General features: G+C 45.1%; 1 protein-coding gene across 1 annotated transcript; it reads left to right on the top strand.

The window, feature by feature from the left end:
- The first annotated feature begins 778 nt into the window (after positions 1 to 778).
- Positions 779 to 12,428, top strand: HEY2 (hes related family bHLH transcription factor with YRPW motif 2). The gene is made up of 5 exons (XM_040599441.1): positions 779 to 995; positions 2,188 to 2,266; positions 2,375 to 2,458; positions 5,094 to 5,175; positions 10,124 to 12,428. The coding sequence occupies exons 1-5, from the start codon at positions 913 to 915 to the stop codon at positions 10,801 to 10,803; spliced, it is 1,008 nt and encodes a 335-aa protein (XP_040455375.1). The 5' UTR covers positions 779 to 912; the 3' UTR covers positions 10,804 to 12,428.
- Positions 12,429 to 23,579: the final 11,151 nt, after the last annotated feature.

Here is a 23,579-nt window from a genome sequence, read left to right as displayed (position 1 = left end):
GAACATACCCATACCGCTCCGAATGTATTTGTCAGGAATCCGGAATTTGAAAACGCAAGACAAACCCGGGGGGGGGGGGGGGGGGGGGGCGGAATCCCAAACAAAAGCAAAACAAAACCCGCCTGCTACAGAGCCTCCGGTAACCGAGCCGCTAAGCTTCCTCCAAGTGCTTTCCAGCAGGGATTATCGCCGTGCTTGGCTCCCGTCCCTGCAAGTGCCCGCCGCCCCGCCGGGAGTCCTGCGGGACGGGGCGGACGGGGCCGCTCGCCCGTCCCGACCGGGATTTATACCTTTCCCGGGATTTACACAGCCCTCAGACCCTCGCTCGTGTGCCCTACAAGACACCCCGAGGCACCTCAGGAGCGGCGCACCAGGGCTGGCCGCCACCGCCGGGGGCTTTTCAGAACGGGGCTGGGGGGGCTGATCCGGCTCGGGGCTTACGGGGCAGGGGCAGCAAGGCACCCCCAAATGCCGGGTGGGATAGCGGGGCGATCCTGGCGGCACGGGAGGGCTGGGACCCAGATGCCGCTTCTTCCCCCCGAAGGACGGGCCCCGAGGATGCCCCAGAGCCCCGCGTCTCCCCCCACCCCCCCACCCCGTGCCGGGGGCATCTGCCCCGTTCGTCGCCCCGCCTGCCGCGGACCGAGGGCGGCCGGGCCCCCCGCGGAGCAGCCGCCTGCTCGTCCGCGCCGCTCCGCGCCTCCGCGGTGGGCGGCCCCCCCTGCCGCCAGCCCCGGCGGGGCGGGCCTTGCCGGGGGCGGGCCGTCGGGCTTGAGGCTGTGCCGCGGCGTGGGAAAGCGCCTCAGAGAGGGTTTGCTCTGTTGGCGGTGCGGAGCCGAGCCGGAACCCCCCCGGATTTATTTATCTCTGCCCCCACTTCGGCTATAAGCTGCGCGGCGTCTTGCGCCCACGATGAAGCGACCTTGCGAGGAAACTACCTCAGACAGCGACATGGACGAGACTATAGACGTGGGGAGTGAGAACAACTACTCGGGGTAAGTGGGGCACCTCCAGCCCACCGGGGCTGCCGTGCCCGCGGGCGGCGGGAGCCGGGACGCGCCCCGGGATGGGGCAGAGTGCGGGGGAAACCCGGCTGTCTGGTCGGGGGGGTGGGGTGGGTGGGGGGAGCTCCCCGAATGCGAAGGTTGCGGTTTTCATCCCCCGTCCAGGTTAGCTAGCAGCTTGTTGATAACCCTCCAAGAATTTGTCCCGCGGTGTCGCTGCCCGAACCTCGAAATTCTGCGGAGCACTCAAGCGGCTTGTGAGCCACCAGGCTGCAGTTCATTAGCTCCGCTTAATTTGCCAGTTTCAATCAGATCTCTTTCCGAAATAGCTCCTGAGCGGGCCGAACGACCGAAGGGAACTGGCGCCAGTGGGAAATGAGCTGTGGGAAGTAAGCAGGGATCCACAGTAGCTGAATGGTAACTCCTGCCAGCCCGGTGTGCGAGCTGGGGGTGAGCGGTGGTGTTTGCCAAGGAGGGCTGGCCTGGGAGCTCTGCGGGTCTCGGAGCTGCTCTTCAAAGCTGCTCTTGCCAATTTAGAGGCACACGAACCAGAGCTCCATCTCATCTGCATCAGTGGCTAAAGGAGTATTAAAAGCTACTGGATTTATGGTTTCTTTTTTGCTTGCTCTGGATGAGATAAAAGCCTTTTTGTACCCTCGGGTAGTGTAGTTTTAAAAGTGAGTTTTGAATTCCGGTCCTCGTGCAGGACAAGGCAACATACCCGGGTTGGGCAGCTGGCTTTGTACTTGAGCATCTATTGACTCGTGTAGCAACGGACAGGAATGTCAAAACCTACAGGCCAGGCAGAGGCTGTGGCATCGGATGCGTGTACTTACCCCTGCTGTTCGCATAGGTATGGCTCACATGGTTTTGGACTCAGTTCTTCAGCTTGTATTTGGTAGACAGGACTTTATATGCAAGGGAAACAAAATCCACTGCACTGGACAGTGAACTGTCTCCAGAAAGGAACTTTATTTCCAACAGAGTGTTCCATTAATTCAAAATATATGCTGCAGCAATCAGAAATGAAATGTCGGTTTAAAGATACTGTGCAGTGCAAAGCACATCTAAGCATTGAAAACGGCATGAGAGGCACTATGCGTACTTAATATGGTGACCTAAGGTGTCTTCAAAGAGCAGAATGAAGTTGTGCAACACCTGACATACTTTTATTATTTCACAGGCAAAGTAATAGTTCTGTTATTCGATCAAATTCCCCAACAACAACATCTCAGATTATGGCCAGAAAGAAAAGAAGAGGGGTATGTTGCATTTAATTCTTTTCCCGTGTGATAATTTGCATGTGTGCTGTGATTTTGCCCGTCAACATTTTTTATAAACTTAATGTGTTTTTTTTTTTTTGGGAATAGATAATAGAGAAAAGGCGCCGTGATCGTATAAATAACAGTTTATCAGAGCTGAGGCGGCTTGTGCCAACTGCTTTTGAAAAACAAGTAAGCCTTTTTTTTTTTTTTTTTTTTTTTTTTTTTTAAATCCTGTATCTCATCTGGCAATGTTAGTTCTCTTGTAAAACTCATTAAAATAATATTGTATGTGTCCTGATCTGGCACAAAGCAGGCATTTCAACAAAATGCTTTGTTGTGGCAAAACTATTAGAAACATAATTCATTATAAGGCTGAAAAACATTTCCATTCTTTGGCTTGTTTTTCCCTTAAGGGTAACTGTGTTCATGTTGCCTCTGTTCTTTCGATGAATTCCAGTAGTGGTTTTGTTAAAAATGCGTTTTACTTCATATTTACAAAAAAAACCCCAAACCCACCACAACTCCCCCAAACCTGTATGTCAATTAGCCTTCTGTCTACATCTTTAGATATAACCTCCTTTGCCTCTACTTTAAGAAAATGTTAGTTTTTAATGTATAATTTCAGTTGCAAACTAATCAATCCGGTTTCCTGAAAAGGGAATGGACAGCCTGGATTATTCACATTTTAAAATGACTCTCTAGAACCAGTGCATTAGGAGAGGGCATAGGCCCATGTCATGTGAGCTGGTGTACGTTCAAAGACTTTCAGTGAGAAGGCTGAAGGATCCAGCTAACTTTGGTTCAGCTCCATGGTCATGAAATCACAGACCAAAAGCCTAGAAGGCAGCCTGTCCTCTAAGAAAGGGCGTCATTCAAATCAAATTATTTATTTCCTTTTCCATCTTTTGATTTTTATTTTTGGGGCTTTGATTCAATATTTGGTTTTGTTCCTGTTTTGCTGGATGTATCTGAAGAGCTATGGATATGTGCAATCGATACTACATTTCAATAAGAAGGAACCAACTGAAAATTAAGAACCTGACTTCTTTATCATAGCAAAATAAAATACAGAAAGTAAAATTTTAAAACAGGATTGCAAGATGCTGAATGTCACTGGGTAACTGCATGACAAGCACCACACTGTATTAGGCCTGTTACATCTCTGGTTTGAACAAAATCTGGCTAAAAAGAAATTTTCAGTAATGTAATCCCAGTGAGAGCATCACTTGCAATCTGCTTTTATTAAGTAGCAGTTGTAACTGTGCCCTCACATACGTTCTGGCAAAAGAGAGTGACAGAGGTATTTTCAGCTAGATAAACAGGGGCAAGAGACAACAGTTGTTTGTCCCATTTGATTGTTTACTTCTTGAAACCCACAAACATTATAAAACAAGTCCTACAGAGCCTTTGGAAATTGCCCAGCGCCATGCAGTTTTTAGCTATTAGTCACTCTCACTGAGATGGCTTGTACTGTGTCTATGGAAAAGATGAAGTCTGAGAAAACTACAGGATGTAGTCATATGTAAAATGGGGAATTCTGACCAAAAATTCACAAGTGCCCCCAACCTCTGTACGAGGAAAATGCTGAAAGCCGTAAGTGGTTTGAAACAAATGTATTAGTGTAAAAATGAGCGCACGCTGCATTTTGTTCAGAAAGCCCCGCCATTTCTCTGCAGTGTGCCAGGGACAAAGTCATCAGTCCTTTTCCTGCTCCTTGACATTCAGCTCACTGAAGTTTCAAAGTTGGAGGTTTAGTTTCGCTTCCGCCTCCCTTCCTCCCTCCCCAAATCACAGCTCTGCTCTCCAGAGTCTGTCGCAGAGATTAGTGCTGGCGAAGCGGGGCTGCAGAGGAGGGTGTAAGTCTCACCGAATTTGCACATGTGCAACCTGGGTGAAGCCAGCTGAGGGTGCAGGACGGCCCATGTCAGTGAGGTGGCCCAGGTGATAACTAAGAGAAAAATCTGGCTTGCAGAACGTGATTGCCCAGGGGCTGAATTTTGTGCAGCCCTGGTTTTAACTGATGCCAAGGGATGATCTCTTGCGCTGCAATAACATTTGCATGGTAAACTCAGTCATCTGGGCATGCTCGAGATATTGAAGGGAATGCTACCATGCAAAATAGTTATATCGATAGGTTAATATATTAATACTACCCTTTGAGTTACATTTTATACTTTTCCAGCACCTATTCTAGCTCTGTGAACCACCCTTGGTAACAGAAAATATTTTTATTGACAGAGGAGCCAAACTCTTTCACAGTTTTAGCTTCATGACCCTGCAAACTAGGCCTCTTGCTAACTTAAAATACTGTGGACTGTGTGGTTGTTTTCTCAGTCGAGAATGAGAATAGAATACTCGGCAGCTAGACATGTCCGGTTAAGAAAGAGGGATACTTCTGGGTGTGTGTCCACAGGGACACCTACTGGTAAGAGCAGAAGGAAAATGTTGCAGCAAGGTTGTCATCGATAGCTGTGCAGACCTGTCCTGCCAGATCTCCATTTGTGTTTGTTGTTAAAAAGAAAGTCCAGAAAGTTACGTACGTCTCTCATTTTGTGAAGGTGTCATCTCTGCACTGTCTTCAAGGCCAGAGCTACGCTGAGCCTTAATAAAGCAAAATTGCTCTGCTGCTTGCATCACTAGAGAGGAGACAGCATTAGTCCTTAGACAAAGTCTGGGAGGCAGATGCTCACAAAAGAATTAAGCCGAGAATGTCCTAATGATAGGGGAAATTGAAACCATAAGGCTGAGCTCAGTGGAAAGTATATCAAATTAAAGTTTCAAGTACTTGTAAGCCTTTATTTATATGAGTCTCTTTATCTCGAAGGGATCCGCCAAATTAGAAAAAGCGGAAATACTGCAAATGACAGTGGATCATCTGAAGATGCTGCAGGCAACGGGAGGTAAAGGTAAGGAGCCGGCAGTTTCTTTTCTAATATTTGTGGAAATCTCAGCAAAAAAAAGTGCTTTGAGGGGCTGTGATAGGCGTTTCCAGATTAAAGGAGTGGAAATCAATGCTAATGGCAGGATTGAACTCGTGGGAAAGAACTACTGGGACAAAAGAAGCACTTGACCCTGGGCTTGTGTTTGCTTTCATAACACTGTGGGAGTAAAGGCTTCATTCACAGGCAGCCCAGTCAGAGATTTGTTTGGGGTTTCCAAAGAGCACTGAGATCTGCACAGGGAGACAAAACAAATACACAAACACCAAACATAAACAGGAGGTTTGTGGCAACAATTGTGTAGCACAAAACCGATGCTAAACCCCATTATCCAGCATCTATACCAAAGGAAGTGGATGAAGAGGAACTTTCATTATTGTTTATGTATTTTCTTTGTTCTGGAAAGACTTTTAAATGCCAGGTTAGACCATCTCATTCACCAGAACAAAACCCAGTCTTGCTCTGTGCAGCTCCAGGTATCTGGTGAAACAGATAAGCAGAGGGCTAGCAGTGCTCTCTGCACTCACGTGTGTATACTGTACTGGTGTGTCAGAGCTCTGGGGAGCTCCCTGTTAGTGGGTGCTGGTGTGATGCAGGGGCTGCACTGGCTGACCCACTAGATCAGCCGACTTGTGGGAACTGAGCTTGCCTCACTTGTGCAAGCTGACGGTCCCAAGGCTGGAGGCCAAATGATTTCAGCCATTCTGTGTAGTCATGATTTTGGAACTTATTTGGAGTGAAAAACCTGCTGGCCTTCTGTAAGCACGGTCCCATGTCCTGTGCCATCGACCATGGTTATGGTTCAAATTGTTGTAATGGAAACCAGCCAGTGTTTCATTGACCCACTATGCCATATAGGTAAAGGCTAGAAAAGAATCTGCTGCTGCTGCCTCTCTTCCTTTTTTGATTATAATTTTTAGCCTATGATTGAATTACCGCTCCTCTCTGTACCTTGCAGCGATTACAGAACTCAACTTATAATCAGTGCGTGCTTAACAACAGATGGTCATAGGAAAGCATGTTGAAGGCTGGCATTCTGTTATTTGTGAAAATTAACACCGAGCAGACATATGTATTTCCTTAGGTGTTAAGAGGCTTTTGCTAAGAGTCCACTTAAGCTTAAAATTTATGGGTAACTTGTTCTATAAGAGGTGAAAGGAATTTTATCGCCCTTCAGGCATGCCTCTTGATTCCTCGGGAAATGTGCAAAATTTAAAAAAGAAGTTAATTTTTCTATCTTTAAAATGTCCTTTAAAACCCACTGTTTAGTTGGTAAAGCTATGCTATTGAAAGTTATGAAATGCCAGAATTGATCATGCTTTTGCAATCTGAATTCAGATCCTCTGCGCGTGTGCGTGACGGTGCCACCACTAATTGCATGGACTCATGCTGGCTTTCCGCAAGCTCTGTCTCGCTTGGTGCATGGGGCGAACAACGCTCAGCTGCTGAGGGAAGCGGTGGTTGTTTCACTTCGCCCTCCCCACGTGATGCGCAGCTCAGCTATCCAAACCTGACCCTGCTTCATGCTGCCCACCGTTCCCCTGAAAAGCTGCAGCAGCGCTCACCCCTCCGACGTCCACCCCAACAGTGGGAGGGCCAGGAGGTGAACCCAGTCAGAGGCCTAATTTAATAGGAACCCTCCTCCCACTGCCTCCCTGCCCAAAAAAAGTATGTGGAGGATTATTTTAAAACTGGGTCAGGTCAGGTGGCCCAGCTACTGGGGCAGGGGACGAAGCGCCTGGGATGGGAGCTGCTGGATGGAGAGAGGTGTTGGCAGAGCCCTGGCCTCTGGCTGTGGCCAGACAAGGCGGATTTTGTTCGCAGTCCCAGGTCCTGCAGTCTTTTCCTTGGTCTGCCACCGCCGCCGTACCTCTCCTTGCCCTGGCCGACACCACTGTGCCTGTGGCTGCCGGAGGAGGGTGCGGGGAGGGACAAAGTCTCAGGGTGCAGGGAGAGGCGATGCCAGCTTATACCCACATCCACCTTCCACACTGTGGTCCATAGTGGGGAATATCCTATTGCTTCACAAATGCTACAACTTTACCTTTGTCTTCTGACCCAGAGGTAAGAGTAAACTCACTGTGTGGTTTAAGAAACTTTAAGAAAAACAAGTTTGTGAGTTAGTACCAGGCAAACTTTAAGCCTGCATTTCTTACTTGCTTAATGTTTTACTTTGCAACCTAAGGTAACATCTTTTAAATATAATTTCCTTGAGTGTCTTCAAGGCAAATATATGTTTTATTTGTAAGTGTACTTATTCCCACTTTGTAACTCATCTTCTGAGCTAGAAACTTTTTTTGGATCAACAAAAAAATTAGTTCCATCATTTCTCCTATGAACAAAAGCTATTATAGCAGCAGGGAGAAATGGGTCCTGCTACTTTTCTGCTCTCTTGCATTGAGGTCTGGGGAGAGCTCCATCCTTTTCCTCCTCATGCAGAAATTCCCCATGATGGGGAATGCCGGGGGCTAGGCAAGCTGGGGTGGAGTTGGCCACTGCTCAGCATGCTGACCCCAAAGTGGGCATGGCAGAAAAAAACCCAAGTAGCTCCTTGTCCTTTCACTGCTTCTCAGAGCTGCCCAGGCAGGCTGCTGCCTCTGAAGTCCTGTGTGGACTCTGCATTTCCACTGCCCTGATGCAGGTGCAGGCAATGGTCTCCTGTTCATGTCAAGTTATTGCTTTGGCCTGAGGCCAGGGCTTTTTGCTGACCATGCAAGCAAGCACAGGGGAGGAGTAATTTGTCAACAGTGAGTCGCTTGCTGGGACCTTGGTATGGTTTTATTGCAGCTTCACTGCAAATTCAGCTTGGGTGACTGACACTTGGGTCAGCAACATGAGTTACTATAGCTCAAATGACTTAGCCTGTGTGCAGAGCAGGTGGGTTACCAGGATAGCTGAAGTAAAACCAAGACTTCCCCTTTGCTACAAAACACTGGCGTGTACATGTGTGGGTGGTGGTGGAAGATGTTATTGGGTTTGGGAAGAAACAGCATTTTTAATTCTCTGAAGGGGAAGCCAGCAAAGGGAAAACCTGGAAAAGATAACCATAAAAATCAAAACATAATGGAGCCTGGGAGTCCCAGCTCTCATCTCCCCTCTGTTTTCATGTCTCAGCCACCACAGGAGACTGAGAAAGAGCCAGGATCACCAGGGCTTTGGGACGGCTCGTCACAGAGCCAGAAGCTCAGACTCAGGGGAAGCTGGTGACAACCACATCCCCCACGTCTCCTCCGGTCTAGAGGGAGGGAGGCCAGGAAGCCCTGGCTTGAGGCACACGCTCTCAGGACTCCCAGGCTGGTTGACTTGTGGCCAAAGCCATGAGGGGGTTTTGGCTGTGCATCAGCCCCTCTGAAGCCACTGGAGGTCCTGGAACCTCCAGTGTGGAGGCCGTCCCCACGCCAGGCTGGTTGGCACTCAAGCAGGTACCCCGCTAGCTTGCCAGTGCTGGCCTGCCTGGCGTTTGTTTCTCAGGAATTCACTCAAAGCGCGGCGTTTCCACAGATCGCTTGGTCACAGTGCACCTGGCAGGAAAAAAGCTGGGAGGAATCGGTGCTTGCTGACATGAGTCCCCGACCCCTCACGCTCACTGACCTGCTGGCCAAGCCAGTGCTTCTCTCAGGTTTTATACAGCCTCAGATGAGCAAGGTGGTCTGCAGCAAAAGCACAGTCGTAATTTGGGAAGAAGGTGTGTATAGCTTGCGGGGGATTTGGGACATCTATAAATGTGCCCAGCTTAATTCTATAATACGGACGTGCAGTGACAGAAACACTCCTTTCTAGCTTGAAAGTTGATACAAGTGAAAAAAGTCATCTAAGGTGCCAGGATTTTTCAGCAAGACAGAGATGATTCCATGCCAGAGAGCACAAGGCCTAATGCAGGTATTGCTGTCACATTCCTCCGTAAGTAAGGGCACTTGATCTTCATATACTAACAGACATCACAGTCACGCCTACTTAAAAATTTTCACTGAAAGCAAGACAAAAAAGCGCTGTGCCAGCTTGGGAGTGGAAAGGACATTATTCCTCCCAAGGAGACTACTTTTAAACTAAGATAGGAAAATTCCAAAAACTGGAATAGGTTTTTGTGGTTGAAAAGCTACAACTTAAAACACTAGATTTGATGCTATACTCTTTTAGAAAGGGAATATCTTTTCATGTGCATTTAATAAGAGTGGTTTGGGTTTTGGTTTTTTTTTTTTCAAATGCTTTTTTGTCCTGAGCCTGTGGAGCTCCAGTTGCTGTCTGTTGATATACCTCATGGGCCATATGACTGTCAGTCTTCCATCTCCAAATTAGCAATGGCATTGCATAAAACGTTTTCTCAGTAAAGCTTTTTATTGTGTGTGTGCAGAATCATGACGAGATGTTTTTAGCTTGTAGTTAAGTAACACCGTATGTCATATTGTCTTAATGGCTCTGTGAAGTAGATGGGACCCCAGCAGCAGCTGCAACAAGTATCTCACAATGTCAAGAAATAGTCTGAGAGCATTTCGATGAATGCCAGCGTAGGGAAGAAAAGGCAGGGTAGTACATGCAAGCTCTCTGATCTCCAGCCCGTTTCTTTGTGTGGATAAATGTCTCGTTCACACACACACGGGCAGGATCAGTACTGCACTGCAGCAGCTTGCTGAGGAATTTCAGGAGAGGCATCATGTATCTTTTCAAGTATCACGAGTGCTTATGGACTTAATTCTTTTCATTTCTGTATTGTCTGCAAAAACAACTGCAGCCTATTGCATTACAGGGGTGGTCACACAAATAATTTACAGATCAGAGAACAGACTGTTAGCATCGCAAACCTTAACCTGTAAATGGGAGACCCAGTGGCTGAGCGAGGATGGGGTTAGCCGTGACACCTAACATTAGCTGGGAAGCTGGCTGGGCACTCAGCACATCTCTTGCCCTCCCTTTGCAGGTTACTTTGATGCTCATTCCCTGGCCATGGATTTCATGAGCATTGGCTTCCGCGAGTGCTTGACAGAAGTCGCGAGGTACCTGACTTCAGTGGAAGGTCTCGACACGTCCGACCCCCTGCGTGTTAGACTCGTGTCTCACCTGAGCACCTGTGCCTCTCAGAGGGAAGCCGCCGCCATGACCTCCTCCATGGCCCACCACCACCACCCCCTGCACCCTCACCACTGGGCAGCTGCCTTCCACCACCTCCCGGCCGCTTTGCTGCAGCCGAACGGACTCCATGCCTCTGACGCCGCCCCGTGCAGACTCTCCTCAGACGTGCCGCCCCATGGCTCTGCCCTGCTCACGGCCACCTTCGCCCACGCCGATGCCGCCCTCAGAGTCCCCTCTGCTGGCAGTGTCGCTCCCTGTGTCCCTCCTCTTTCTACCTCCCTCTTGTCCCTCTCGGCTACTGTTCACGCCGCAGCTGCAGCAGCTACGGCCGCTGCCCAGAGCTTCCCCCTCTCCTTCACCAGCGCCTTCCCCATGCTTCCCCCCAGCGCCGCCGCCGCCGCCGTGGCTGCAGCGACGGCCATCACCCCTCCGTTGGCCGTGTCAACCACCGCCAGCCCTCAGCAGGCTGGCAGCGGGGGCAGCACTAAACCCTACCGACCTTGGGGGACTGAAGTTGGAGCTTTTTAAGTCCCCGCTCTCACTTCCCGGCCCGGCTCCCTCCTCTCCCTCGGCACACGCGCACGTGCCCACACCCCCACGTGCCCACACGCCCCCGTGCCCACACACCAGCCTCTGGGACACGAAGGGCCTGAGAGGTGCCGGCGAGCCCATGAGGAGCCCTCCTCGTCTCAGGCCTCCGAGAGGACATGGGGTGATTTCTTCTTCTTCTTCTTCTTCTTCTCAGTTTGTTTTGCTGGAGGCACCCTGAGGGACCAGCAATGGCTTTCGTAACAGCGTGACCATATCGGCATGTAGAGGTTTCCTGGGAAATACGTAGAAATACGTAGACATTAGAACTAATAATTCTCCAGCTATGCATCCTCGTTTGGCAGAGAGATGAGGGATTGCACCTACCAGGTCTCCCCAGGCTAGAAAAAGAGTTTGAATTTCATAAGTGCCTGACATTGAAAAAATAATAAATAAATAAAAAGATATATATATGTGTGTTCTGCTAAAACAAATAACATTGCACAGGGATGGAAATGGTATGGGAGAGAGGCGAAATCCTGCATTCAACTTCAGAACTAGGATACCTTTCCAGGGAAGAGCTGCTCTTGAAGAGGAGAGGGTTTTTTAGCCAAAAGATTGCCAAGGAAGAATGTTCACTCTGACAGGCTTAGTTCTCGCTTCCTTAGTTTGCTTTCTTTGTACAGACTTGCCAAATTGTGACATCTAGCATAGCATTGGTAAAAGCAATTATCTTATCAGTGCTGGGATTAATGAACGTTTCAGCACTGCCTGCAAGCCTTGAGGCACCCTTTCTTATGGCTTAAATATGGTGCTAGCTCATATCTGCACAAACGGTGAATTTTTCATGCACCCAGAAGTAACCAACTTTTTAAAGTGTGCACACTCTGATACAGTTGATTCATGCCAATACAAGAGACTCAGTGTTGTAAGATTTCAAATTAATTTATTTAGCTGTATTTGGACATTTACTTTTAGCTGATTCTGTGCAAGATCCCTCTTTTTTTCACTATCAGCTTCTGGGAGAACGATCACTCTGGGTATGAATGAAGTTATGGTAGGGACGATTTTTAAATTGGCTATTAACACGCCAACATTGTAATGTGGGTTTGATTCCAAACCAAAATGAATGTATTAAAGGGGATGTGAGTAAATTATTTTGTCAATACCCAGACAATTAGTGCTGCATAAAATGGTTTGCTTTCATTTTTTATTACAGTGACTTAAAATAACCTAAGTATTTTAATACATTCAGTCAAGAACTAGAGATTTTATGTAAAAAAAATTAAAAAAATAAAAATAAAACACAGCATGTATTATTATGCACTTGATTTCTCTGCTGTGTGGAGAAAGCAATAAGCATTGAGAATGTTAAACATTATGCAAAATATACTTTAAAATATTTGTTTTAAAAATACTGTACCTAGTCGATCTTTTATGCATTACTTTGTTAACCTTTTTTCTATGCAAAAGTCTTTACATATCACTAATTAAACGAAGTCCTTTTTGACTGCGTTTTATGGATGATTTGTTGCAGTTTTTGTTTGCTCTTGAGGAATACTTGTTAACTCAGTTTTTGCCACTGGTAACAAGCTGCTCTGCCCTCTTCTGCTCCTCTTGCTCAGCCAGGAAGCCTGCCTTGTACAGTGTGCCCTGAAGCAGGCAGAAGAAAGCAGTCAGTAAAGCAGCATTGGTTTTCAGACTTGTAAACTGGTTCTGCACTGACAGTACACTTAACGGTACAAACCCATCTGCCCATACTGGAGAGCATCAAAAATCACTGGAGTTTCTAGGTTCAGCTTTCCTTCAGTTCCTCACTAAGGAGCTGTGCTCAGAGGGGGAAAATTTGAATGCAATGATGTCATTAAATATCTGGACTGAGAGAGTGTAGTTTTACCTCCAATTTGGGTATCTTAGTCTACCAGTTCTTACTGAGGTAATGGTTTGTTACTGCTTCATCTGAGACCTGCAAAGCCTGTCTGTAGAAGGCATGTAAATCTTTGTCCATAAGTATGAGCACTGTCTTACATGTCTGAAAGACATTAGAAGATTATTATGCCCAAATAACAGCTGACAAGACTGAGGCACAAAAACCCACTACAACCTACAACCCTTCATCTGTCCCTGGAATGCAGCTGCAGCTCAGTGGCTCACTCCCCATCATCCCTTCCTCCCAAATGCTAAGCACGTAACCCATCCCTGCCTGCATCAGCCGGTGAGGTGGGATTGTAATTTGCCTGAACTGTCCCACGGAGAAAATGGACGAGGGAGGGAAGAAGGCTCACCACCCCTGCATTGTAACCATCCTCGATATTCTTTGAAGTTTTTTCTTGGTGAGGGGGAATTTGACATTTTTTGATTTGGGACACAAATGCTGCACTGCTGTACCAACATGTTTAGCAGCATTCAGTTCTGGTGCCCTTCATCTTCCCTATGAGCAGTTTGAAGTATAAAGATGATATTAGTGAGCTGGCAAGTAAAGAAAAATCGGGCTTTATTTACATGAAAAAGAGCAGGTTGCAACTCTACTTGACTTTAAGCTGTTAACTATTAGCCTGCCCTCTAAGAGCCTGGTAGGAGGTCTCCCATGCATCCTATCTTGTTAAAAACTAAAACCGGGCAGCCCCTGACCTGGTTCCACCTAAGGGATTCAATCTAATTGATGTGCCCCCCCCCCAAAAAAAAAAGTATTTTTGAGAAATATTTCTAAGAGACTGAAGAAGGTGTACTTATTTTAGCTTTCTGAAACAACTCACCACGGATGGATTTGTGCAGCCTGTGTGCTTGGGCTTATTCCGTTTTTACTCTCATGAGAGGTGCCAGATTCATGGACGCTGAGTTGCTGATGTCTCCTCTATTTCTTGTTTTGTTGTCTTTTGTCTTGTTTTGATTTTTAGTCTGAGTCATCTAAAGGGACCAGGACATGAGGCAGGAGCTCAGCCTTTCATGCCTGTTTATTCCTAGCCTCTGTTGGGAATGGTACCTCTCTGAGAACGGATGAAGATTTGCCAAGTGAGAAATTATTGGAGAAGCATATCTCACAGGTGCTGTTGGAAAGACATCAGAGGGTAATAGCTTCTGATGGCTTTGGTTGTAGTGTGCTAGCAGGTCAGAGCCGAAGGAGACTATGCAATTTTTAAAAACACAGAGCAAGTGAAAGCTGTTTCCTTGGCGTAACCATGATCCAAAAGGTAGGACTCATGGCTGTGCATGCGCAACCTTACTTCAGCCCTTTTCTATCTTTATTCTGCATTCAATGATGAATGGACCCGGAGAAAGAAGAAAGTCTGTAGTTCATACAATTTAGGACTAGATCATAGCACATAGCACAAGAACACAAATCAGGCTGCTTGCTCAAGAGCAAGCAGTTGGCTTTGACTAACTTCAATGGGTGCGTTTGCAACCTTAAATTTCAGTTATCAAGAGGATCAAAGGAGGTTATGCAATTTCCTAGAATGTTTTTCTTAAGAGGAAAAAACTGAAAACCAATTCTGTCACTCAACACTAGCAGGCTCGAAACCCTAGCCCTCAGCAGTGCAAATAAAAAGCACTTAGGCTGCTGTAGCTGTGGGACTAACTGTGTCACACAGCACCAAGAGAAGATTATTACTCTAGAGAGGAGACAGGCAATTGAGAGGTGGTGCTGCCTGCCTTCCCTTTGCTCAGATCGCAAGTGAAGGAAATCCGGCATTAGGTATTGCCCAGGAAGAAAAACCGGCTACTGTGGCCAAGGGCTGAATGCATATATTTAAAGCAGAATAATCATATCCTGGCTGTGACTACATCTACCTGAGCAATTGCCAGGAGGTGCCGGTTCATGCTGCTGCCTCCTCAGTGTGAGCCTTCAAAATGTTTATTTGCAGCTATTCTGAAAGACGGTACTTCAATCAGGATGTGATGAGATAAGTAAAAGGCATTTACCAAAGCCTGGGATGTGGATATTGGCAAATTCTTAGGGCTAGTGGAAACGAGAACTTTCTTCTTCATAATACAAAAATGGTCACAAGCATCTTTTCCTCAGAAGATACTAAATCAGAAAACACTACTGAAGTATGAAGTTGGCTGTTACCGGCTCTGTAGTCACCAGTCTCATCAGTCACCTACTTCTACAAGCACCTATAGTCTGAGATCACACAAATGAAGACCTGACTGATTTAAGTCACAGGTAGTTTTGTCCAGCTTCAAGAAAAGATAAAGAAATAGGTAGACTTTTGTTTGCAAGCCTCATTTGTGTGAGGCTATTGCCTGAACCTGAGTGTAATTTTATTCAATGCTGAAACTTTTACTCGTGTTCTGTTCCTCTGCTTCACCCTTTTACACAACAAAGACATGTGTTTTGGAAGCCAATGTGTAAAGGTCTCAAAAGGGATGACTGCAGCAGCACATCTGACCATGACCAGGAGTGATAAGCAGAGGAGCACCAGGCAGGTGCTAGAAATGCTGGGATCTCATCTTGAGGGTAAACCAAATCTTTCCTGATTTACAAGTGAAACAAAATTTTGACACATAGTTATCTGAAAAGAGGTGGTTTCATTTGGTTTGGTGTTTGCATGGGGTTTTTTGCCTCTGGTAACTGCTGCTACTGGAAGTTGTAAAGTGCTATTAATGTGCAAGTACAGTCACTTAGTCAGCATTCAGTTGCCTAAATATTTGCTATATCCTAAGATGGGCTCCAATATCACTCTGGAACGTGCAGGTCTCCCTAGTGTCCTGTGTCACCTCTGCCAACCCTGTGCAGATTCCTGGGAAACCTGAGGTTGCTTAACTGGCACTAAATGCGTAATGTCAGGAAACTGAATTTCTCCTTCTGTATCTTGCATCATCTCTGGAGAGATAGAATTTGAATCTTAATAATATTTTCATGTGATTTAATTTTTTCAAAGAATCATCCTCCTTCTCACCTGAAGATACAATATAATAGTATCAAAATCATTTGGTGATAATGTGCTATTATTATCTATCAGTCTTATAAAACTAAGACCACTCAACAACTCATTCAGCACTAACTTCAGAATTTCTCTTAATGGTCTGGCTATAGCAGTGGCAGGGATTGTAAGATGATGTCAATATGGTTTCTTTTTAAAGGGATATTGTTCTGGATTCATGGTGACAGTGCAAAGCCGGGACACATGAATTAGTGTTGTACCAGGGAAATTAAAAAAACAGGAGCAAAAGGAAATTAATAGGGGAAATAAAAGGAAATGTAACTGGTTGAATTACTTTCATGGTCTGGAGAGGCAGACTCCTTTTTTACAGCTACAGCTACCGATACTGAATTCAAGCGAAGCTAAATGTTTAGACAATGTTTATCTGAACAGTGCTATCACTTATTCTACAGGAAAGTCCTTCTGAGGTGTTGACTTAATTTTGCTTTCTACACAGTCCATATTCAGCATTTTTCTCTTCTACAAAGGAAAGTCTTCAGGATGAAAAAATACCTTGATGCAACACTGAAACAGTGATTGCAATCACCTAACAGCTGGGAAATTTCTAACTCTGTCCCCATCTTCATCTACGTTACACTGCAATACCTCCTTCTATGGAATCAACACACTGCTCCAGGAAACAGTGTCTTACTGGAAGATGTAAAGAAAAGTGTACCTGTAAAGAATACCCATAGATAGTATTCTATATTACTGTGGTAGGTGAAAATCTAGTAAACGAGTACAAGGCAATCCATAAACCTAAGGAGACAAAATTACAACTACTTAAAGGCCTATAATTTCCCCCCCCCCCAGTTTTGATTTAGCTCTGAACGCCGTATTTTATTTTTTCCATCTATCACAAGAAAGACTCTTTCCCAAGGAATTTAAAACAAAATGTTATGCATTTAAGGTATAGTTTCACAACTAGATTAGCAAGATGAGATTTGTTGTGTGTGGATAGTTAATTAGTTTTTAATGACACTTCCCAGCACAACCCTTTTATAATATACCCCAACATATACTATAAAATATATAACAAATATATAACAAATACAAAAATAACATTGTTTCTCCACCCACCTCCTCTCCCTCTGTTGCTTTCTAAATGTATTTTGGTGGAGGAGAAGGGAGTTTGTTTGGGTTTTCTTGGGTTTTTCTGAAGAGGCACTGAGGTAGCATGGAGGAGCAGTGGCAGGGCACATGGGCTCCTTGGATGTGAGGAGCATCTCCTTTCTTCTGAGCAGGCAAAGCTGCTTCCTTGCTTTTTCCCTCCCCTGCCCTCTGTTTGGGCAGTTCTCTCCCTCATTTTCTGACAGAAAGGGGATGCAACCACAGCAAGATCCCTGCTAGGCAGCCCAACTCCAGCAGCAGCTGGTGGCAAGGACGAGCTGCCAGATCAAGCTGTCCCAGTCTCTCTCACCGCACTCTTTTCATTTTGTTGATCATAAAGGCCAAAGTGTGTGTTTTTTGATAATTACCTCAGATCTTCAGCTGCAATCTGCCATCACCAGTGTCTGCTTCCTTCCCTCCTCCTGTCACGAGTCTGATACCCGTCCAGCTACAATGACTTTGTCCCTTCAATTTATTATTGCAGTTAGCAGATAAAAGTGCTAGAAACAGGAATCTCAAAACAAAACAAATAAAATGTTTCTTGATACTGCTGAAAACTGACCTTCATGTGCCGCCCTGTCCTCCTTCAAGGCCTGCTAAACCCACAAGAAAGATTCCCATTAGTAAATCACTATTGGATCATTAAACCTTTTTAAGGCAGTATGTGCCTTACCAAGAGAATGAGGATTACAACACAGCAGTGGCTGCTGCCCACTGACAATCATGGGAACCGACCCCAGTAATAAATCCATTAATTATCTGGCTCGCTTTGACCGGTTCTCACGCCAGAGCAGCTCCTTTGATGTGACCGTCAAAACCTAAGGATGCCCAATAGCAGTAGCCACCAACAAAACAATACAAAAGTAATAATTCAATATGAATATGTAAAACCTGCTTTCCCATATGCCCAACTTTTGCAGTGGGGTATTTCTGTGCCTGTGATGTAAACTGGAGACAAAAAAAGGGAAATAAAGCCCTTTTTTACTCTGTATATAACCTTTTAAGAGAAGAAAAGCTGGACACGAGAGATACTTTTTAGCTACCATGTGCATGGCTTTTTCAGCAAAGGGGCTATTCCCTGTTGCTTTTTAAAATCAGTCTGGTAGTTCATCATTTAAGGACTAAACCCGCAGAGGGGCTAAGGATGTCCCTCTGAGGGACACAGAGGAACTATTCCTCTTCAGTGGGACTATTTGTAAAAATGAAGTTATTCATGCTTTTAAGTGCCTGCAGGACCAAAACTTTAGAGGATACATTCTCATTTGTCTGATTTGTAAAAGTATTTAGTTATCAAGCTCCTTCTGATACATCAGAAGTGTAACTGTTTGTTAGCCTGCTTCTTGGTTGCCCGTCTGTAAAGTGGAATAATGTTATTTAGTTTCTTGTCCTTGATCTTGTCTAATCAGACCTCAGACTCCAGGAGAAAGACTGTCTACAAACTCACGATCGTCTTGTGAGCACCTTTAACTAGAATTTCTCGCCCTTACCATAAGCATCCAGTTAATACAAGATAGTAGCTGTCCTGGAGCCCAGATGCTAATGAGGGAAGCAAATTTCTGAAGGCATATGGGAAGACATGGAAGAAAAATCCCCTTCAAACTGTATGACCAGGGGAGAAGCAGAATTTATTAAGTTACTTTTAGCTGTTCATTTTTTTTACTCTTAAAGAAAGAGTACTCTTAAAGAAAGTATTACAGCAAACTGTAATAAACACTAGGTACAAAACATTTTAAGATACCTGGTTTTCAAAAGGGCTGAGGTACCTGTAAGTATACCAACATGATAGGAATGAATAAATAGAGGACACTACTTTTGCGTATTGCTGTGCTGAGCTGTCATGAGGGAATTGCTGCTGTGCTTGGGGTTGGGTGTCTTGCTTGCCCATAGGCAGATGGTTGCCTGCTTCCACTGCCTGCAGCGTGTTTCTCTCACACTGCTGTGAGTTACCCACTCCCAGCAGCCCAGCAACGGAGTGCAGTCACCAAGAAAGCAGACAGGTGGGGAGTGACAGGCACCTTTTCTAAACTTCTGTGTTTCTGAAGAAGTGTGACATGTCGCAGCCAGCTGTTGCATACTGCCTGCATTCACAGTCACACCAGCAGCTCCAGCCACTCCTTTCTTACCAAACAGACTTGGGGAGGTCATGGTGGGAAGCTCAAAGGTGGGCACTTTGGAACCAGGTTTGGCAGGCAGGCAAGGGTGTCATGGTGACAGGAGCTCATGCTCGTCTGTCCTCTCGTGCTTCACACACAGCTTCAGCCTGCTTGCTCAAAGGGAGATGAGTGCTGTATGTGTGGAGGGATGAAAGCCACCCAGCAGGCTACAGCAAGATGCTCCATTTCGATAGACCCAAGGCCATACTCTAAACAAATCTGAAGCTGAGACTTGCAGCCAGCTTGGGGTAGGGAATGAACAAACTGAAGGTTATATACTGCAAAACTTCATCCTGATGGAATTAAACAGGCAGTCTGTTATCTGAACAGAGGGGGTGATCATTCCTTTCCTTTAATTTATTTTGCTGGATCTCATGCACAGAACTGCAGCTTACACAATATCATTTATGCCATTTATGGAATACAGAGTTGTCATTTATGCCAAAAAATCCCTTGCAAAGGATGCAGGGCCAGTTTGGGTGCATAGCCACTTGGCAGCAGAGCTGCAGAAGGCACCCCACATGGCCATACTCCATCAACTGCCTTGGCCTTGCCTGTGTCACTGCTACTCCCTGTTACATGCAGTGGGCAGCACCCCCAGCCAGAGCATGTGTTGTAATATCAATTTATAGGCTATTATTATTTTTCTGCTTTTGCGGGAAGCTGGCACCTCCCAGATCCTTTTTCCTGCCAGCAAGAGAAAGATTAGGCACAGCATAACATTGTCAATATAGTTTACTAAAACGTGATTAATCAAAAGAGCACATGGGAAACAAAGCATGGAAAAGCAGAAGGTAATGATTGACTGTAGCCACAAGGCAGTAATAAAAGGGGTCTAGAAAGCAGATTTTCAGCATGCAAGTGAAAAAGTTCAGGCTTTTAAAAGGATCAGAGCTTTCATAATTCCATGATCAGAGAACTTCTTAATAAGACATGGCAATTGCTCCATAAAGGACTTTTTGGAAAATGATCCTTGGATAGTATTATCTAGATCTGTGTGTGATAATTAAATTTGCATTGGACTTTCATTACCATCACCTTAAATAAAATGCCTTGGTTTGGACAAAATAATTTCTCTTTTAACATAATTAGGAGTAAATTTTCCAGCTGTAGTTCTGAAGGGACAGTTCGTCCTAGCAGGATTTGAAATGATATTGTTCTGTTTTTCTAGTTTATCTTACTGTCCAGGAGTTGTTCCATATTGAATCTGTACCTAGGAAAGAGACTTATAGTTACATTTTAAGATAGCAATATTTTACAGTAAGGATCTTGGGGAGAGATAATAGGATAGGGAGGGGCAGGGAAAGTCTGGAGAATGGATTGTATGCCTGAAAGCATTTTTTTTTCCTTCCATCTCCAGCAGTTTAATAAACACTTAGCCTTGTTTGTGTCCTTTGACTGCCATGGTGACAACAGCACTAATGTCATAGCGCAGTGCTCCCATGTTTTATCAGCCTTATGACTCTGTGCAGAAGGGAATGAAAGCAGACCCTTCTTGTCTCCCCAGGATCCTGACTTGGGATACAGAAATTCTGGTTCCCCCCTTTGCCTTGGCACAGATTTTTTGCATGATCTTCAGTTCAAAATCTACAGGTGAAAAGCAGAGGTGCTGCTGGCCCCTGATGGGAGTGGCTGTGAGGATGAACACGTCCAGGGCCACATGGTTCTTTGTCACCCTGGTAATGGCATATATCATCAGTGTGTAAATGCTACAGACAGACTGAGGTATTAAAGAATCCGAGTCATACTCCTGATAATCCTTTGTAACTTCTCTTTTTTAAATGCTAGATTAAGGCTTTTTAAAAGCTTGAAAAACTTTCATGTACAACCTCAAACTCAAGGAAACATATTGCGTATGATTTGGCTTAATAACAGCTTCATCTGTACATGAAGTTGGCTTTATCAGCAAATAAAAAGCCTTCATTACTCTACAGCTCGTTGGAATTAAACAGGCACAATGCTAATCTACAGAATTAAACGTGAAACCTTCAGAGCAGGGACCGTGCTGGGAGGCATGCGTGGGTGGTGGCAGGCATGGGACCGGGGTGCCACCTCGTGGCATGTTCAAACTATATTTTTCTAAATAAGCAGAGGCTCAGTGCCCTGTAGAGGATAGCAGGAAGTTGTGCTTGTTTATGTCCACAATAAAACAAAAAATAAGGGAATGAGCAGACACCAGAATGTCCTGGGAACAGAATAAATCTAATGACAGCATGACTTCAGATAGAAGTGAAATATACAAGCAAGTAGACAATCTGCCATTAGGAAAAAAACAAAAGCTTTCACTTTCTAAAGAGTCTGTTGGTGTAAAAGTCATGCACAATTTTACATTCATTCACAGGCAAGATATTTCATATAAGATTGGAAAAAACTTAAGAAGTAGAGTCAATGTAGGGCTACAACTTAAAGGAGGTAGCCAGAAAGAAAAGTTAATATCAGAGATAGAAGATCAAGTTTGGATGTGAAAGCTCCTGCTCCCAAATATTCCAACAAAGTATGAAAAGTAAGAGTTAACAGTTTTAACCAGAAACTCAGCTGCTGGTTTAAACTGATCTATAGTTAAGGCATAAGTTTCTTCCTTACCTTCCTTCTTTCTATTGCGGTGCATTCCAACCGATCTCTGCTGTGAGATGGAAGGCAATTGGTCAAGCTTTTGAGGAAGAACAAAAATGAAAATAAAAATACTTGTGATCCAGTACCTCAGAATATATCACAGTTAGAAGCAAATTCAGCTACACTGCAAGAATGTGATGATGATGATAATAATATTGATCTTATATTTGTTTGAAATACCTTTGGTTTAGCCTGTGCAGCCAATGTGCCAGATTGCTTTTGTAATGTGCTTTTGATTGTACTGCCAGTCCTCTGCAAAATAGCCCACCTTTTCTGGGGCTTCAGCATGCTAGTGTTATGAGTTACTTATTATTTAAAACAAAAATATCAACAAAGACATTAGGAAAGCTGCTTCTTCCACCTGTTAAAAACAAGTACCCTGTTCCTTCCCTCCCTCCCATTAATGTAAGGCCCAATAAACAGGGAGTCAGACACTGCCATAATTGTTTGACCCATGCTGAAGATGAACGCTGATCCTGGGGTCTTTTCACCCCAAACCAGGACACCTTTAACCACAGTGGGACCTGAAGTAGCAGGATGCCAGCAAGAGGACTTGTTCCCACTCCTTGCTGGGTGGGTATTTGTCCTCTGCATGAGGGCATGTTTCAGGTCTGACATCAGACAGAAAAGGGATTGGGAAGGCCATTAAGCAGCCTCTTCAGAGACTATGCTTCCATGCCTAGCAAAATACCAGCAACTGTGCTCTTTCTTTGTGTGCAAGAGCTATTCTGGTGGTTTTTTTCAGGTTTTTAAAATCTTACATGTGATTATCCTTTCTCAGACGACCCTAAAGCTGGAGTCACGGTGCTAAGAGCATGCAAACATACTACTACAAAATGTGTTAAAAGAAAAGGAAATGCTTCTTTTGTTCCTATCCTGTAAAACCATACCTATGCTTTTTCTGGAAAACTAGTCAACACCTGAAATTCACTTTAGCTGCTTCTAAAATGACCCATCATTTTCTGAGGTAGAAAACAGCAACTTCTTCCATCAACTTGGTAAGGCATTTCACTGAGGCCAAAGAGGGTAGAATCTGAGAGCCCTACACAGCTATCTTGATGCAGCTTATGAAAACTGGTAATTATAGGGAAAAGTCCAAGATGAAATAATAAAATGAGGACTTCCAGGATCTTAGGAGACCCACTGAGGTATTCCCTTGGCCCAGTCGCACCCCCTTGATGAGATGCTTGCCCATCCCACTCTTAACAATCTCCAGCCAAAGGAATGTAACAATTCTTTAAGTCACATCCTTTGGTCCTTGTATTTAACTATTATTTGGCACCTTTTCTTAACATCTAAAGGGAAACCAACAGTCTTTTTGACTGTTTGCTTTCTGCCTTAAAGCAAAGGTAATCCCATCCCTCTGCACCCCCTTGAAGCTTCTTTGTCATAAAAAAATATAGTGGAGGACCTTGGGATTTCTCATGAGACACTCCTATCTGCATTGGAGGGCAGCCCAGACTGCAGTACGCCTCTGGCACACCCTGGGAAAGGCAGCCAAAGACATTTCTTCCAGTGGTGCTTTCACATCGGGGCAAAGTACTCCTGCATAAAGCGTGGCCTGCCAGTATTACAGAGTTATATGGGTGATGCAAGGGCCGTGACTTGCTCCTAGCAGCAGGGAGGACCCCTGTTAAAGCATAATCTGCCAGGTGTACTAGCCCCTGTTTTGCCATCTGTCTAAGATATTATATTCATTTATTTTCAGTATTTCTTGTTTTACCTGCAGCAGAGCACTGGGTCTGGCTAGGATGGAGTTAATTTTCCCCATAGCAGCCATCATAGTGCTGTGCTTTGTATTTGTAGCTAGAAGGGTGTTGATAACACTATGTTTTGGTTACTGCTGAGCAGTGCTCGCACAGCATCAAGGCTCTCTCTTCCAGTACTGCTGCCTCCAAGGCCAGTAGGCTGGGAAGAAGGGGGGAGAGTCTGATAAGGGACACATCTGGGACAGCTGACACAAACTGACCAAAAG

Source organism: Falco naumanni, chromosome 6 (assembly GCF_017639655.2).
Source record: "Falco naumanni isolate bFalNau1 chromosome 6, bFalNau1.pat, whole genome shotgun sequence".
NCBI classification, from domain to species: Eukaryota; Metazoa; Chordata; class Aves; order Falconiformes; family Falconidae; genus Falco; species Falco naumanni.
Note: the sequence above shows the minus strand (reverse complement) of the source record. Positions and strands in the feature narration are given on the sequence as shown.